The following is a 19,281-nucleotide window of genomic DNA, read 5'->3' on the forward strand; positions in this document are numbered from 1 at the left end:
CATCAGTGAGAACCTTTGGTGAAGCCCTGGTAGAATGTCCCGCCTTTCTATTTATAGGTCTTGGTTTCTGAAGGTGGGTGATGTCATTTTGGGTTTTTTTTAAAAAGGAAAGGTGGATGGGGTCTAATTTGATGTGTTTCTTGATGGTTTTTGGGTTAGAATTACAGGCCTCTAGGAATTCTCGTGCATGCCTTTGTTTCACTTGACCTAGGATTTAGGTGTTGTCCTTCTTTTGTCTGTACTATGGAAGCTAGTGATAGTGGGTTGTGTCTTTTGGTGACTAGTTGGTATTCATGTATCCTGTTAGCAAGTTTTCTGCTAGTTTGTCCAATGTAGTGTTTATGATTCTTACATGGTATCTTGCAAATGATATTTTTGGGTTCATTAGCTGCTGTTTAAGTGTGTTGGTAGATTTATGGGCTACCATGATGCCACAAACCTACCAACACGCTTAAACAGCAACTAAGTGAACCTAAAGCATCCATTAGATACTACCAGCAAAACTAATGTCATTTATAAGATATCATGTAAGAACAGTTTAAAAAAAAACTACATTGGACAAAAACAGGAAACTTGCTACCAGGATACAAACACCAACTAGTCACCAAAAGACACGACCCACTGTCACTAGTTTCCATACGTACAGACAGAAGGACACCACTTTGACTGGGACAACACAAATCCTAGGTCAAGTGAAACAAAGGCACGCACAAGAATTCCTAGAGGCCTGCCATTTTAACCCAAAAACCATCAAGAAACATATCAAATTAGACCCTATCCACCTTTCCTTAGAAACAAACAGAAATGACATCACCCACCTTAAGAAACCAAGACCTATAAACAGAGACGGGACATACCACCAGCGTTTCACCAGAGACTCTCACTGATGTTACCTAGTCACGGTGACGAAACATCTGGAAACAAACCTTCCAGCTCAGCAAGCTAACTTACATCCACATTACTGTTAGTTATTCTTCAACAGCTTCGTGAAGAAATTGGAATATCAAACATTGGTTTATGCGTTAAACCCTGGAATAGAATTACTAAATTGTCAGCAATCACTTTCAACTTAAAATTGTTATACATTTTCAGAAACAAAAAAAGAGACAGAGTAAAGGAAATACTTCACTATTTAATACATTGGCATTATATTATGAACACTCAGTGTTTGAGAATATTAGCACAGATTACAATATAATTGGAATACAATATGTACAACACAGGTTTATATATAAGGGATTGAACAAGATTTCAACCTATTTACCAAACGTAACATTTAAATGTAACATGTTCTTTCAAAGCTGAAACACAAATCATCAGGTTATTTCTCAATAGTAAGGCCTGTATGGTCACTCGGCAGCAATGCAATGTCTAACCCACCTCAGTATTGAGAAATGAGACACAGCTGACAACCTTTATTCACACTCAGTGGTTAAAATTTGAAGAAAAAAAAAAGTGTTAAGACATTAAAAAGATTGACAAAAATGATTCAACTCAGATTTTCAGAAAATTACAGAGGGGAATGGTCAGATAGAAAGAAAAACAAACTTTTAAATCACAGGTATTTATGCATCCAATCAATGGATAGTCCCACCAGATGTGATGTACATAGGAACCACACAGAAGGAAAAAAAAATCATCATACATTAGTTTAGGAACAGGTAACAATTCCTGACATTATGCCAGGCAACCATACAGGCCTCACTGTAAACTGGCTCTAGACCAGGTTTGTTTTGAAACTCATTTAATTCTCATTTCAAGATGGAAAAAAAATGTAAAAAAACCCACAAAAATAGTTCTACATATTTGCACTCCAACCACTCCCTGTTATTAAAGTGTATCATCCCTTCCACAGGCAGTGGCACATTGACTAGAGTGTCTGTCAAATGTCACATTCTCAATAACTAAAAAGTCTTCAATCTCTCACATAATTTATAAAGAGAATAACCTTGATGATTAAGGCCGCACATCACGCTAATGAATTTTTAAATGTTTTTTTTTCTTTTTACAAAATATGGACATACTTAAAATGATTTTTCTTCAAGTAGCCTTTACCTTGCATAAATGAACTGCATTGTTTCATCAGACAATGGTAAAACAACATTTCAACTCCTTAGATTATGTTGTAGCTTTAAAAAGCTTTTTCTCCTGATCACGTTAACCCTTTCACCCACTCTCTACATCACATTAAAATGTTCTCATTGCAGCAAGGTCCTCTATTTATCTCTGAAGTTGAGCTTGTATCAGCAGTGAACCCTAGCATGCTTACATGAACACAAAAGGTTTACATATTATCGTCTTACGTTTGACTTCAGTTCTGTCCTCTTCCTTTCCTCACTTGAAGACAACTCACGTTTGGGTTGCAGCTTCTTTGAACAAGCGACTGTTTAAACACACAACTCTCTACAGGTTGTTATGATGAGCCTTCGTCTATTCTTTTTAACACTGGCCCTAAAGTTCAGTTATTGCAAGGCATTCAAATTCCCTGACTGGGCTCTTCACTCACCTGGCCCATAACATGGATTCCAAATGTAGCTCCAGTTGACCATCCAGTTGACACTGGACTTAATAGTTTCATTTATGCTGCTAAGTTTTCTTTCCCCATGGAGAGAATGGAAGGATTGGGGGAACAATCTAGACTTTATTCCAGAGAAACTAATGGAACTTGGAAGCTTCAAGCATCAGAACATAGGTGGGAATCATACTTTCCAATTACAGGCTGAAGTGCTGTTTCACGGGAGAAAGTTCAAAGCTTTAGCTGATGGTTCCAAACAACATTTCATGGCATTTTTTCCCATTTGATTCCAATTTTAATCCCCAACTCAAAATAGTCAATGTTTTGTCATCACTTTGTTCACTTCATTTCCCTCAACAAGTACACTAAAGCTTGAAGAATGCAGAACATCAAAACATTTTCCATTTAAGATTGAAAAATATCCTCATGAGTTGCACGTGCATGGCTGCAGCGAACACGCTGGGATTTCAAACACCACCACCACAGCTCTGGTGTCAAGCTAGCATAGAAAGTGGGTACGGTCACTTTTAAAATGGAAATAAATTATTCACTTTTCTGTAAGGTCACACTGCAAGGAAGGTCATCTCCCTATAGTACTTACTGGCACCTTTCCAGTAAGAAAAGTCCAACCTTAATGTTTACACAATGCTCCATTGTCAAATTAGTCTCAATTTCCAATATCTCTGGTAATTCTATTGCTCAGTTTAAAAAGGAAGCACCAAGTGGCACAGTAAAGCTTTGCAGCTATAACAGCAAAAGCCAAGGGCCACTGATCCATCCCTTTACTAGATTCAACTTTGGCTGGACAACTGAAGATAAAACATAAGGTCAACTGAGTTAATGACCAGGATTACCAAGTGAACTCAGCATCCATGGCTCGGCTTTGTGCAAATTCAGAGCTTAAGAAAATATTTACTCTCCAGAATGCAACAGCTCAGGCAAATCACAGATCAATTTGCTGAATATTTAACTTAATACCATGCCTTTACGAGATTAGGCAAACACTCAGCAAAAAAAAGAGTCAGCAACATTTCCATATTTTGTGCTCCAATAACAATCTTCAGAGAATTGTGAAATTAACACTGAACTGGACTGATTTTTGTTTTGAAGCTATAATCTCATGTTTTACATGGAATGCATCTCAGTGTTCACAGCAATTTTGCAAAGCAGTTTCATCTGATGAGATCATCCACTTATTTGATCTAAGAGGTGTAGAAAAGCCATTTAATAATACTACATCCTCCATTTGACTGCTGTGTTACTTCACCCCAAATCTTCTTTCTGGAATGACTTTTAAAAAAAATCAATTAGGTGAAATGAAGCAGCCTGAGTGCTTGGGTTTTTATTAGTCAACACTTCCACATTAGAGTGAGTTAACAAAGAAAGTTGAAGAATAGTCAGCTATTTCTAATAAAAGAGCTTCCAGTACCTTCAAGTTTAAAATTCTAAATATATCATACTCTCACCAGGCCACAGGAGACTCTGACATTGTTCTATTAAAATAGATGAATTATCACTAAATAAACCCCAATGAAGGTACATTATTCATTTGTATTCAAAATTGCACACCCTGGGGCTGGTGGACTGTACTGATGCGACACATCTTCCATTCACATGCTTTTGAAAATCTTGCACGTGTTCAGAATAGCACCACAGGTTCCACATCAACACTAAGCTGATACAGTGGAACTAACGAGGAGTGAGAACTCAGTCCCACTCGCAGTGACAGCACTGTTTCAAATTCCTGGCATTCAAAGATTTTGTTGCTGTTTATTTCATTTTTGAATTCATCCATATTATGTTACATTAGGGACCCCACCCATCGCCTGATACTCAGCAATATCCATTCCTGTATTCGTCAGCAATATTTCATCATAAGTAAGTTTACAATTTCTAGCCAAGCTCTGAGACTAAATATTCATGAGGTGGGGCTTTTACTGCAGCAGGTGATGGCCAAGGTCAATCTTTGCAGCACCTATCTTTCAAAGAAGTGACTGCTGCTTGCTAGATCTACATAGAGGTCTTGGCCTATTGCTCAAAAAGTTGACTCAGAGTGCTTCTGTGGAAGTTCTCTATCTTACCCAATGTCCCAACAGAGCAATAACCTGCTTGAGTACTAGCCAGTGCTCTTGAATTCTTGGGCCACAATACTTTTAATGATGAGCCAACTAGGAGTCAGCAAATGCCACATGTACCCACCTGACACAAGCCAAAATTGCAAGTGGAATAGCTGACCCTCCAATCATCCAAGCAGCTTTACCATTATGTTGCCATTTCAGTAAAATAGAGGGAAAAGCCACCAATTAGCTCAAATGCATCCATCCAGAAAAACAAATTAAATACTCTTCCCTGTTCCTGCTTGGGCATGTTTTGAAGACCAACTTTATTTTTAATGGAAGTTAAAATGGACTAGATTGAGATTCTGCAAGAATCTTAGAAGCACACTTTATAAAAGCATAAATATAAGTCACGTCAGTCTCTTGAACCAGTTTCACCATACCATCCCTCTACTTTAACCTCTGGGAGATCTGTATAGGTGGTAGGGCATCCAGAATAGTGAACAGTAAAACCATACGTGCAATGCTAAATATCATGTCAAAAAAAAGTAGGAAGTACCTAACAAAACTGATCTTGTTTGTGACAAAGGCTGTTGACCAAATTATATCAATTTGCCAAGTATTTGTTCCAGATGTTACCAAAGCAGAATACATTGGTAGCCTTGTCAACAGCTTTAGATGCCACTGGCAGCAGGTAGGAGTGCCACCAAGATGACTAGACAGCAAGAATAATCTACATAGAGGATTCAATAGCGTGAAATATCAATGCACTGATATAGACAGACAACCCACAGAGACACTGATCACAAGCTCAGGTTTTAAACTAAAAATACTGAACTGAAGGGTCAAGCATAAATTTGTATGTCTGAGAATTAAACCTTGCATTGTGCCCACATATCCTGATTCCAACAAGCAACAAAGTCAGAAGTACTGGAGTCTTACACTGGAAGGAGATGCAGCCACATTTCTCTTAATTAGCTACATGTCATCAACAAAAACCTCTTGAGGTTACCCTTATAGTAGGGGTGGTGAATTAACTGGATGGTGCAGCACTGATACCTAAGTTAGTGCAGGACATCCTGCACTGATATTTCAAATATATCCTTGTGGCATATTACGAATATGGCATGCAAGTCAGCTGTAAATATAAGCAGCTGTTGCTTAAGAAGGACTCTCAGTACAAAGACATTCCCATTAGGCAATATCTAGAACAACAAAAATACAAAAACTGACGGTTTCAGCAGTCTCAAAAGAAATACAGTTGCGCAGTGAAACTGCGAGTGAATTCAAACCAAGTCAAAACCACCAGAAACCGAGGTCATGCAGGGAAGCAAGCCACAGCCAGTACAAACTCAGCAAAATGTGCTCTATTACGAATTTGGCTCGCTCTTGGATGTGGTCGTAACTCTAGTGGAAAAACCAAGTGTGAACCCTAATCATAGGTTTAAGTGTAAACGTGTAAAAATTGACTTCTCACCAAAAGTTACAGCCACCAATCGTGAGCCCCCAAAAATAAATCTATGTTAAAAATAGGTGTGACCCAGAAGAAAAAAAAACATGATTAGTTATTTAGTAAAATGCATGGTGTTCAAAAAATATAAATAGCAAAGAGGGAAATAAATAAACTTAATGCACAAATCTTTAACTATCATCTTACCATTGTTTTTAACTTCCATACTGCTGTAGGGGTCATAATATACTGAGAAACTGGGGTCTAAAGTGAAGGAACACTAATTTTAGTTTTCAGTTCTGTGAAGATCTAATCTGACCTTTTTTTGAAAAGGTCAAAATGTACTTTGAACACTGAGTTCATGTCAGCCGTTTGAATTCATCATGATTTCGGCTGAATGACTAGCAAGTCACCTGGGGAAAAAAAGTATAATAGGAGGTGGTGAGGGGACAATTGAGGTGATGGAGAACAGAAGAGAAGCAGATTGAGGGGGAAGTGTGCCCTAACAGCAGAGATGCTGTTATTAACAGTCAGGGCTCAGGAGGAGAAGACAGTGAGAAGAAAGCGAGAAGAAAGCTCCAGAAGGAGAAAGTTTTGGGGGTGTGGGGGGGGCGGGGTGCAATCGATCAGTAGGAAGACATCCTAAACGCTACTGAAGACATGAGGTTTAGGAAAAGCACTTCTAGCGATGCATAGAATATTTGAAAGGAAAGCGACTATAGCCACACCAGCTGAGCAAAAATCTTTATGCAGGTGAACCTTTGCTGATATTCAAGAATCTGTTAAGTGTATTGCTTGGATGAATGAGATGAAATGTTTCTTTTCATTGAGATTGTTACTGTAGTTGTTTCTCATGTCATAGGGTTCTCTTTTGAGTAATAGACTGTTCTGTTCTTTTGTTGAACATACACTGGCAGCATCTTGCTAATATATTTAATGACTAATTACCATAGCAATCAAAAAGTAATAAATAAATCTTAGTCTACCAAGCCAGGATTGACTTAGGTTTTAAATTGTTCAGTACTACCATCAGTTAGGGTAGTAATAGTATAAATGCCAGGATGTATACCTCCTGCAATGATTGTTATTTACGCTGTTAATCGGTGTTCCCTGTATAATTGATTTGTAAAGGCCATATTTTGAGGGACTGGGCTGGTTGTCCAGCTAATGCTCTGAAAAAAAAAATGGCCACTGGGCTCAAAACATTAACTCTGACTTGTCTCCATAGACCTGCTAAGCTTCTCCAGCAATTTGTTTTTAATCACGTTCCACAGCCTTCTGTTCATCACTGTACAAACTTAAAACAGTGCTGAGACAAGCCACAATACAGCAACAGCTCCAGTCTTTATTTCTCCAAAATCTCGCCATGTGTACGTCCTACTTCCTCCATTGTAAAGGCAGCCCGAAAGTATCAATTACAAGTGATACAACTTACTCAAGGATGTGGGACGTGCTAAGGGCTGGGCTTTGAAATAAAGATGGAGCTATTTTCATATTTCTCGTTTATCTTAGTACTGCTTCATCAGCAAGTTTCTCCAGTGAACAGAAAAGGCCATGAAAATGTGAGATGGAAAAATCAATCCCAGTCCCTTCAAAACTACCTTTTAAAAATGAATTGCACAGGGAGCACCTGTAGAAAGTGTAAATCAAATAATCATTCCAGGATGTATGTATCTACTGAAATTTGGATCATTATAATCCCAACCAATGGCTCAGGAATGTGTAACTGATCTTGTTTCAAACATGCTCCAATATGCTCACTAAAAATGCAAAATACGATGCATGCCTTCACTTCCCTCAAATAAATGTGAAAAACTTTAAAATTACACTGTCCAATGAAGATGTTAAGAAGTTGCAGTTTATTTAATTGCAGCCCCAACATCATGAGATATGCTTTAATGCAAGTTTTGAATCCCATGAATATGGAAAAACAACTTACACGTGTTGGTGTGACACATCAAGGGCCGAAGGGCATGTACCATGCTGTACTGTTCTATGAGACAGCAACCATAAGCTTGGGAGTGTCAATGTGGAGTAATACAGTACAAGACAAATAGAATTTACCAGATAAATGCTACAATATTTGTTCCACATTCTTCAAATTACAGAACAGGTTGTCCTTTTTTTAATACTCAGAAATAAAGAGAACCATTTAGCTAGCAGCTGAGTCATATAAGTTTTTAACCTCTATTCTGTGTTGAATTTGCTGGTTTCAGTCAGGGGATGAATAAAATATAATCGTTTTCATGGCCGTGGTCACTGAAACAATTTCAACTCCGGTTCCTGATTTGCATTTCTACCCAAAGGCCCAGGCCACACTTCAAATTGAAAACAGACTTGTGCCCGAACTGAATCCATCTGCTACCAGCAAAAGTATATTCAAATAGCCCACCAAACCTACCAGTCAAGGTTCTCATTTTTTATGATAGCTGCTTGCTTGTGGTACATAAAACTGCCACGCACCAAGGAAGTTTTCAACATGGTCAGGTGGGGAGAGTCGAGGAAATAACCTTTTTTTTTAAAATATAAAGTTCAGAATATTAAAGGAACTATCTTGTACAGGGCGGAGGTGCAGAAAGAACTGTGCACGACTAAAGAAATCTGTAAGAGTTGCACTTCTGTAAGTGGCATCCAATAACCTTCCTTCCTCAGATGCAATAGCAGGACCGGCAATAAACTCAGTACAGACTTTCAGAGCCAAGGATTCAATTGTGCAATTCTCCCCATTTACAATGCAAAGTGACATGAGTGAGCAAAAGGGTTAGTACACAGTTTAAAACTTGGTTATGCCACACAGCATTCTCGTGCTGCCAACTTGAGTTTATATCATTCAGAAACAGGTTAAAAGATTTTTCCCCACCGCAATACATGAAAACCAATTTCTTTTTTAATCAGACATTGATTTAAAAAAAAATAAATTATCCATATTCTTGGGAAATCTGAATAGAATCATACAGTGACAGAACTAGTATATGGCTGCACTCACTAATATGGGAATCACCCACACTGCCTGGTAATCATGTGATCAGCCGTAGCCACAGTGATTGGACAGCCCTTTCTGTACAGTACCACAGTCCACCAGGATCACCACTGATGATGCATTCAATCGTCTCCATTCTAATGCTATTTAAATAGATTTGTAAAAAGTAAAGTCGATGTCATAGAACGATGCAGCACTTGCAGAAACGCTGGCGACCACCACTCACTGATGCAGGAGGGGTCACTGGGGCGAAGTAAGCATGGACTTTGATGTTTGGTAGGTGCGTCTGCAATTAATTAAAAAAAAGACAAGATGCAAGTTTGTGAACTGAACATATTCAAACTAAACAAATAGAACCACCTTATGATTAGCCATAAGTCTAAATATACATGTTGACTGGCTATAACGTGCATTTCATCAATGCAAATTTGCTTTACCGTGATTGATGAATTGAGGCAATGTTTCTTTAGCACAAACGTTTAAAGCATGGATTGGTTATAAAGCATTTCCAGCCCCATTGGTTTAAATGGTGCTGCTATTATGTAATTTTCTTATAGCAGGAGGTTGCATGAGAATGGAACTAAGGCGTTATAGCAGGACTGACTGTACTATCCATCGAAGGCCCAATGTCATCAGTTCATGTCTATATGCCAATGCATTGTTTGAGGACATTTATCAATTTCTGCTGTCAAAATCACTTGTCATGTTTTCACAGGAGAAGCCAGTGTGGAGGTGGAAAGGTTTTGATGGCACATTTTCACCCCAGGGGATATGACACAACCAAGTCAGAAGCTTGTCATTTCAAAGCCTATTCCAGAGTCTTGATGCCAAACTCCAGGTTCTGCTTCAGTGCAGTATGGAGGGAGTATTGCACAAACAGAATTGTTGTTATGATGCTTCATTTGAAAGACCAAACTCATTTCACTCTGTCAGGCAGATGCAAGAGATCTATTTCAAATTGAGAGGTCTACCCTAGTCTTGGGGTCAAATACTTCAATCAGATGATTAGAACAAATTATCTGGTCTTTAATTATATTATGATTTGTGGGACCTGTGCGCGCATATTGGCTGCATGTTGTGACTACATGTCAAAAATATTTAAATTAGCTATAAAACATCCTGGAGTCATGCAAGTTGTTGGAAAGCTCTAATCAGGAGGACTGCTGAAGCTCAATCATTCAGCATGGTCAACACAGTGATAGTTAAATTTATAGCTGCTAATGACATCGAAGGGAAAAATGACAGGTGGATGATCCACCACGATCTAGATATGGCAGAGCACTCTAATGGCTCTTCCTGCTTGTATGTTCCTATGAACTCTAGATCTTCCATTCAAGGAAGAACAAGTCAGCATCTTAAAATGGAAGTAGAAAAAGATATTTAAGCAAATCATCCATTCGTCATTCTGTAATTGCAGACCAGTACCACTAGATGATGCTATCCATCAGTGAGAACCATTTTGCTGGAGTATATTTTTGATCTACCAGCAAGGTAGATGAAGTGGCACAATATCTGTGGAGCGTAAAACAGAGTTAACGTAACACTGGACTCTAAACATAAACTCAGCTTTTCACTGCATGGATGCTATCAGGTCTGAGTTTCTCCAACATTCTATTTGTTTCAGATTTCCAGCATCCACAGCATTTTGCTTTTCTAATGATACTTGAATTGTTCAGATGCTATATTCCTTCTGAACTACTGCCCTTGAATTTAGGCCGATCCTATTCATGGCATAGGAGTTCACAAATATGAACAGAACTACACTGAGAAAAATGTTTGAGCGTGCAACTAGTACCACAATATCTGCAGGCTCTCAAAAGACCCCCATCAGCCAATGAAATCATAAGACAACAGACAGAAATTCCTGGAAAATCTCAACAGGTTGTCAACTCTGATTTCTGTTCACAATGCTAACACCTTGAGTTCAATGACCCTTCCTCAGAACAGATTAAAATCATTGATCTGATCTCTGGCCCGAAAGGAACTTCTGAAGTCAGTCATCCAAAGCTTACACATCAACTAGACTTCAGAGGTCACATATTCACAAACTGTTTGTGTGTTTATCAGAAAAACATGGCCTTCCTTCTAAAATTGAAATCTTTGGGCGGCACGGTGGCACAGTGGTTAGCACTGCTGCCTCACAGTGCCAGAGACCCGGGTTCAATTCCCACCTCAGGCGACTCTCTGTGTGGAGTTTACATGTTCTCCCCGTGTCTGCGTGGGTTTCCTCCGGGTGCTCCGGTTTCCTCCCACACTCCAAAGATGTGCAGGTCAGGTGAATTGGCCATGCTAAATTGCCCGTAGTGTTAGGTAAGGGGTAGATGTAGGGGTATGGGTGGGTTGCGCTTCGGCGGGGCGGTGTGGACTTGTTGGGCCGAAGGGCCTGTTTCCACACTGTAAGTAATCTAAAAATCTAAAATCTAAAAAAAAATCATAATAAACACCAAGCAAGGTGTACTCTTATAATGAAATGGGATATAATGGAAGATTGTGGACCATGTATTATACGCTAATAATGAAAACAAGTATATTTCAATCAGACAGGAGAAAATGACACTAACCCGAAGTCTCTTGATCCCAGCACGGGTAATTTGTTGGCAGTCATAGAGCTCTATTCTCTCCAGACTATGACAGTTCTTTAGATGTTCGAGTGATGCATCAGTGATCAGTGGGCAGTTATCTAATTCAATCACTTCTAATCGATCGTGAGCACAGGCCCCATTCCCAAGATGGCGAATTCCGTCGTCCGTGATCAATTCACAGTGCGATAAACTCTGCACAGGGGAAAGTGTGTCAGATATATTAGTTCAAAATTTGTGCAGTGCCTGCAACAGCAAAAAAAAACGTCTCAAATATTTAAAAAGAAGAATGAGATGTCATGCCAGGAAGGGACAGATTGGTTGAGGGGCTTGAATGCTTGGTTGAAAGAAGCTATGAAAATATTTAGGGTGAGGTGGTCAATCGGGATTAGCAAGGGCATTTTGGCACCCACTGTTGAGATGGCAGAAGGGAAGGATACAAATAAGGTTAGAGTCAGAGATTTGCAGCATTCAAGTGAAATAAGTGGGAGAGCGAGCGAGCCCCTGGCCACATGGCACTGGGAGGGGTGGAAAAGGGATTTAAATCCAGGAGTTGAAATAATTTAAAACAGAAGTTCTTAAAAGCATAGAAATGACAGTGGGGTAAAAATCTGTTACATTCAGGTGCAACTAGCCCACATTCCTATTTAAAAATGTTCCAGTCACTACGGTGAGGAGTTTATTTGTTTTTCTATCAAATGGAAGTTTCTTGCAAAGGATGCTTAGTCACACTCCAAGTATGTCGGAAACCTTTGCCTTCCGGCATTTGTTGGAAGAGAAGGAAGGGGAAAGCAGCACATCAAGCAGAGATGAAATCCTAAAAGTCAGTAGCATAGAAAATGTAAAGCCATTATCGCAGAAACAGCAGTAAAGTCATCTCATATAATTAGGAGGAAACATTTCACAATAACAGCAGCAAGCCATAAATCTCATTAGCAGAAATACGAGAACAGAACCGTTTAATGAAACACAAACAGTCAAGCAGACAGACAAAAAGAAGAGGCATATAAATCTACTGCTGAATTTTTATTATCTAACTTGGGTGTCTGCCACTGTCAACGTTTTACTTTAATATGGCCTAAGTAGGACCTCTTTAGGGCAAAATTGGACATGTCATGATACAAAGTCTCTCCCAGTGTCTGTGTGGGTTTCCTCTGGGTACTCCGGTTTCCTCCCACGGTCCAAAAAATGTGCAGGTTAGGTGAATTGGCCAGGCTAAATTGCCAGTTTATAGTGTTAGGTGAAGGGGTCTGAGTGGGTTGCTCTTCGGAGGGTCAGTGCGGACTGGTTAGTGTAGAAACAGGCCCTTCAGCCTAACTAAGTAATCTAAGTAATCTAATCTAAGTGGTAGATTGGAACAATCAATCACAAGAGGTGAATTTCATAAACCCAACAACTGAACCACATTAGGTTCCCATCAGTCTAGATCACTTAGTCTGAAACACCACTGCATACTGAAGACCATAAAACGTAGGAACAGGAGTAGGCCATTCAACTAGAGCTTACTCTGCCATTCAAATCAGATATTCCTCACATCCACTTTCCTGCATTTTCTGCTGTAACTCTCGATTCCACTACTCATCAAAAACACATCTCAGCCTTAAATATACACATGACTCTGACCCCACAGCTCTCTGTGGCAAGGAGTTCCAAAGACTCTCAATCGTCAAAGAAGAAATTCCTGATCATCTGTCTGAAATTGGCACCGTTTTATTTTGAGACAATGCCCTCTGGTCAGAGATTCTCCATGAGGGGCAAAATCCTCTCAGCATTTACCCCAACAAGCAACACAAGGCCAGTCTTGCTATTCGACTTAAATTATCAGTGCAAGTCATTGCCCAGTGACTGGAGTGGTCATTGCTGAAGGATCATCAGGAAATGTGCCATTCTTACCTTCTGAATTTTTAACAGCACTGACACATACTCGGTATGGGAGGAAGTTAGGGAGGAGAGCAGGGAGAGGAAAAGTCAAAGGAATGAAGAAGAACACAAAACAAAAGTGATGTAGAAATTAGCAATTTGCAAATTGAGAAGATTTTGCATTTTAATGCTGTGCAGGCTAAAATTTTGAGCACACAAATATTATAATCTCACATGAATCTTGAAGAAAGCACCTCATTATAATGAACATTAGGTACAGTTACTATGGTGGAACAGCAAAAAGTATCTTTACTGATCAACATAATCAAGCCTTTTCAAGATGATAAAAGAGTCTATTGATCAAGAGGAACTATTGAACCCTAATTTCTGTAACGGAAATTCAGAAGATGGTACATAAAAATTAGAGCTAGACTGTGCAGCAGTGATATCAAGAAGTACTTCTCCCCACAAAGGGCAATGGAAATCTCTGACTGTCTGAAAAAACATTTCAAGACTGGAGATCAATTGAAAATATTAAAATGAAGATTGATAATGCCCTTGCCTAACAAGAACCTAGGTGATTACGAAACCATGGCTTGTAGGTGCAGTTTACTCCAGATCAGCACAACCCAATTGCAATGATGAAAAAACACAAACTCAATAAACTTCAGTTTTTAGCTTTCTGTTTCTACTCACCAATACTTGAAGCCGTGGACAGTAGATGGAAAGCTGAATTAAAGTATTGTCTGTAATCTGTCAGAGAAACAGAAGTAAATTGAATTAGTGAACATTGGAAACTGAAATATACTATTTATGCTTTCCTAACACCATGGAGAAGGTAGTTTACCAGTACCTTTTCAAAGGCAAATACTGGGTTAGCCAGCAACACTACATCCATGAATGAAGTTTAAAAAAACAGTTGGAGTCCAATAGCTGCATTACCCTCTTTTTCTGATAGGGGTGTAACATTGCCTCTTTTGATAACAGATCGAAGAGATGGTGCCATTCTTAGATACTTTACAAAGATACCTGTTTAAGTAATAACAATATATGACTTTAAAACTGGAATTCTTCACTTCAGTTGTAAGAGAATCATTCAAAAGAACAAGAAATGAACAGCTAGCTTGTGCCAAGTTAGCAAGGTTTATGCAGGGAGGAAAGTAACAATTTTTTTTGGAGAGAATACACTTTAATCATTTGCTGGATGCAAGCTTTGGTAGAGGCCTAATAGTTACTATCCAATATTTGATGTAATGAATGGCTTTAGAGGGTAATTCAGAGGGGAACAAAGCAGTCAGGAATACGAGTTACATATAGGGAAGAGACAGATAGAACATAGCAGGCTTTCTTCCCCAAAGTGCACTATTAAATCAGTGGGTTTTCAAAGCAGTGACAATTTCATGGTGATTTCTACAAATACCAGATTTGTATTTGCAGACTTTTAAAAAAAAAACCCAACATTTTTGAATTGTCATGACTGAATTCATGCTTTCAGCATTAAGTGGAGATGCTGATGTTGGACTGGGGTGGATAAAGTCAGAAGTCACATGACACCAGGTTATAGTTCAACAGGTCTTGGAGCACTGCTTCTTTGTCAGGTGATGTGGAGGGAAGTACACAGGCCTGTGGACAACCACCTGATGTTTTGTGGTTTCTGACTGGAGTAGCATAACGACTACAATATTACCCCCTTGCATGGGTTCCTGCTTCCAGTTACTACTCAGTGAAGGCCCAATTTTGAGCTGCCAAATCCACCCTGACTCTATCCAACTTAGCATGGCAGGAGGGATTCTCTGCAGTATGGTCCAGCCATGATCCCCTGCACAGGTGCTGAACATTCCACCAGGACCTTATGCAATGACTGGTCATTAGATGCACATGACGTTTGAAACCCTGACTTTGGAAGAAGAATTGCTCTCTTTTGTAGCAAGAACAGTAAAAAGGTAATGCTGCTGGGAAAAAAAATCCTATTTGGTGCAAGTTACACATGACAAGCTTTGTTACCAGACAAATATGTTATGAGGAAAACATTAAATTATGATTGGTGCAAACAGAATTCCATATCGTTCAGAGTTTCCAGTTCAGTTACTTTACTTTTTTCAGGGATTGTTTAATCAGTCACGACTGAATTCTTACAAGAACAGATATATCGTGGATTATTTAATATTTGATGGGGAAAAGGTGACCTTACGTATTTCAAAAAATGTTGTAACAACTTAATTCTTGTTCCTATGACTAAGTACATCTGAAAATTACCATTTTCAATGCTAAAGTAAGGCTAGATTGAGGTCAATGTACATACTATGGTCCTAGAATTGTATGGCACCTAAGGCAAGTAAATACATTTTAAAAATATTCTTTCATGAGATAAGAGTGCAATTTGTTGCTCATTGCGAACTGCTCTAGAGGTTCTATAGCTTGTTCTATCTACTGTTGAACAGCAAGATGTTCAGTCATTAGAAATAAAAAGTTTAAGTTGTAGAATTTCTGATGTGAATCATAATGGGAACATAGGAGCAGTATTAGATCATTCAACCTATTGTTCTCAAAGGAAACTTTTGAAAGATTAAATAAAAATGCGATCTATTTCAATAAAAACCCCTTCAATCACAAACTACGAAAGATTATCCAAAACTAAAAAATAGCAAACTATGAAAAAGGTACTGAGCTTAACTCTTTGAGCAAAACTTGCATCTACTTAAATTTAATAACCTGCAGTGGGAGACATGTTGAACATCTGCACAGAAAACAGATAAATCTTTTTTGGGCGTCATTGGCCATTTGTCTTAATGTTTAGCCCTATCAATTGATTCTTAACTGTAAAGATCATACAGGTTTTATATTTCATTGCAATTACATTGCGATTTTAGATTAATGCACCAACTGAATTAACTTTCCTCTGCATTAGGATGTTCGGAGCTCCAGCCAGGGGTTTAAACAACTTATCTTTAGCTTAAAACACCAGCACAACACAGTGTTGTACTGTCAGTAATGGCATTCTTTAGAAGATCACCCAAAATTCTATGCATTTCAGTGATTCAAGTCAACGTTGATCATCTCATAGTCCTGGTCGACATGCCCCACCCAATCCTGCCCAGTCCAAACAAACAGATAAATTGGTCATTCATCTCTCCAGAATGTCACAAGCACAGAATGGCACCCTGGTTCCCAAATGAAGTTAATCAGAGTCATAGAGATGTACAGCATGGAAACAGACCCTTCGGTCCAACCCATCCATGCCAACCAGATATCCCAACGCAATCTAGTCCCACCTGCCAGCACCCGGCCCATATCCCTCCAAACCCTTCCTATTCATATACCCATCCAAATGCCTCTTAAATGTTGCAATTGTACCAGCATCCACCACGTCCTCTGGCAGCTCATTCCATACACGTACCACCCTCTGTGTGAAAACGTTGCTCCTTAGGTCTCTTTTATATCCTTCCCCTCTCACCCTAAACCTATGCCCTCTAGTTCTGGACTCCCCGATCCCAAGAAAAAGACTTTGTCTATTTACCCTATCCATGCCCCTCAAAATTGTGTAAACCTCCATTTGAACTATAGAGAGAGCCTATTCAGCCTCTCTCTATAGTTCAAATCCTCCAACCCTGGCAACATCCTTGTAAATCTTTTCTGAACCCTTTCAGAGGTGTTTTTGAATAGGATAATAAAATGCCAGAAAAATATAAGAATGCTTTTATTATAGATGCACAATGTGAAGTACTTTATTACTCATTTACTGTACTGACTAGCTAAGGACTATCTGCGAATGAAAGATACCAATTCTGAACTAAAGATGGTCATGTGCATTCTCATCAGCTGCTGCTCGAGAGTTTTAAAAGCATTGAAGCTCAAAGCTTCTTTTGTTTAGTCAGATGTAATCTTGATTGTAATACTTGTGATACAACTTGGAGAATACTTGATGCAACTGATAATAACTGGGTTTAGTTTCCACTTATGATTCTGTCGCTGAAGATAGATCAAGTGTCAGCTACAGCACCATGATTCCAATCAATTAAGCATTGTAGTAAGACTATTTGCTTGCAAGTATAGTGAATGGAAGCTGAACACCACACAATTATCAATTATAGAAACTGGAATGGAGGCAAAAGATAGGGAGAATACAATAACACAGTATGGTACAGCAGCAGGGTCCTGAATACAAAAACAACAACTGGGAACAAGAGATTGATGCTTGATTCCTCTTAGGAACCAAAAGAATGGAGATACAGACTTTCCCCTCCGGCAATAAACAGAGTTATCATTGGGCTTGCTGCAGTTAAAAATCAGCTTTGACTAAAAATAAAATCCGAGGACAGTGTCATTCAATGGCCTCTCCTAATCCCAAGAATTAAAATGAAGTGCATCAGATTCGTTGGTTTTCTTCTCATGCAATTAGGTGTGGTCAACATCCAGTACAGACTGGGACATTACACTAAACCATAATTTGTGCAGCTCTGAGATTGAGCTCAGATGTCAGAGAGTATTACTGTTGAACTGAAGATGATCTGCAGCAAAACTGCTGTCATGAGAAAAATCAATCACCATTCATTTCACAAAAGCAAGAGTTTGTAAAAACACTGGAAATTGAATCACCTGAACACACTCTTCCAGATCCATCTTCTCAAGTTCATGGCAATTCTGAAAATGGAAGCAGGTTGTGTTAAGGAAAATGCAATGACTCCCCTGCTCCCCAGTAAACAATCTTTATATGGTCATTTTCTGGGTCCGGATAGATTTTCTGTTTAAATGCCAAAGCAGCGTCAAAAGATTAAAAATTCAAATGAGGGCAAGAGAAATCTGATCTGCTAGGACAATTCAGATTACATATGAGTCAAGAAGTTTGACTTGTTTTGTGTTTATACTCTTCTTTGAGCAGGGTGATGTTTTGTCACAAATATTAGTCAGACCAACAAGCACAGTCACAGACTCATTCTGAGCAGCAGCTACTTTCTTGAAGCAAACACTTCAGCAAAACAAACAAACAAAAAAAAAAGCCTCTATGATGCTGAGGACTTAATCATTATTGTAGTGTATATTTTTAAGACACTAACCATTTACCGTCCAGGCACACAAGGCATTGCTTCAATGTGCAAGGCTACACTTGGGACATGTGCACTTACCCGAGCTAATGTCGTAAAGCCCACATCTGTTAACTGTGAACATCTAGCAATTTCTAATATCCTGAGAAACAAATAGAAAAATCAGTCAAAAAAAAAGGGGAAAAAAAATCACTAATTTGTCCTTTTTGATTAATGTCAAGCTTTAAATCATTAGATGTACAACTGGTGAAAGAAGGGAATTATTTATTTCAGAAAGTACTCTATTAGTGATAACTTCATAGATGTACCCTGAGCTTTTAGAAAAGAAAATTACATATATAGTTCTTTCCATAGCATGTCTTCAATCCAAGTCAATTTGGTTCAAAGTTCAGGTTAATGCTTTAACAAAATGACAACCTATCCCTTCCTTTTAGACTGCGAACAAAGAATGAAAGTATTAACTGCCAGAAATACACAAATTTACAAGTTTCCTTTTCTTTTGAAATTTAATAGGATTTGAAAGTAATATTTTAATGCACTGTAAATTGAAAAAACATAGGTCTAAAAAGGCAAATCTTTCAAGATCCAGTTTATTCTCATGAGTTCTGCTGACAAACTCAGTTGCTCCATTGAATGTTATCAATAGAAGACTAAAACAGTCACTCAAAAAGCAAAGCACAATGTTATGAGAATGTACATAAAGAGGAGCTTCTCTTATGACTGATGTAACAGTGAAATGACAATTATAATCTTACATTCAGGTGGTTATGCTACATGAATGCATCTGGATTGGCACTA

General features: G+C 38.7%; 1 protein-coding gene across 2 annotated transcripts in view; it reads right to left on the reverse strand.

Moving 5' to 3' along the window:
- Nucleotides 1-1,112: 1,112 nt before the first annotated feature.
- Nucleotides 1,113-19,281, reverse strand: part of LOC140465720 (F-box/LRR-repeat protein 20) — a 135,508-nt gene continuing 117,339 nt past the window's right edge. For both annotated transcript variants that reach the window (XM_072561379.1, XM_072561380.1), the window contains exons 11-15: nt 18,565-18,625; nt 18,038-18,082; nt 14,138-14,194; nt 11,564-11,776; nt 1,113-9,288 (exon numbers count right to left, since the gene is read on the reverse strand). In XM_072561379.1, coding sequence (XP_072417480.1) covers nt 9,181-9,288; nt 11,564-11,776; nt 14,138-14,194; nt 18,038-18,082; nt 18,565-18,625 — 484 coding nt within the window. In that variant the 3' untranslated portion in view covers nt 1,113-9,180. The remainder of the gene's footprint in view (nt 9,289-11,563; nt 11,777-14,137; nt 14,195-18,037; nt 18,083-18,564; nt 18,626-19,281) is intronic.

The sequence above is a fragment of the Chiloscyllium punctatum genome, chromosome 42 (genome assembly GCF_047496795.1).
Source record: "Chiloscyllium punctatum isolate Juve2018m chromosome 42, sChiPun1.3, whole genome shotgun sequence".
Classification (NCBI taxonomy): domain Eukaryota; kingdom Metazoa; phylum Chordata; class Chondrichthyes; order Orectolobiformes; family Hemiscylliidae; genus Chiloscyllium; species Chiloscyllium punctatum.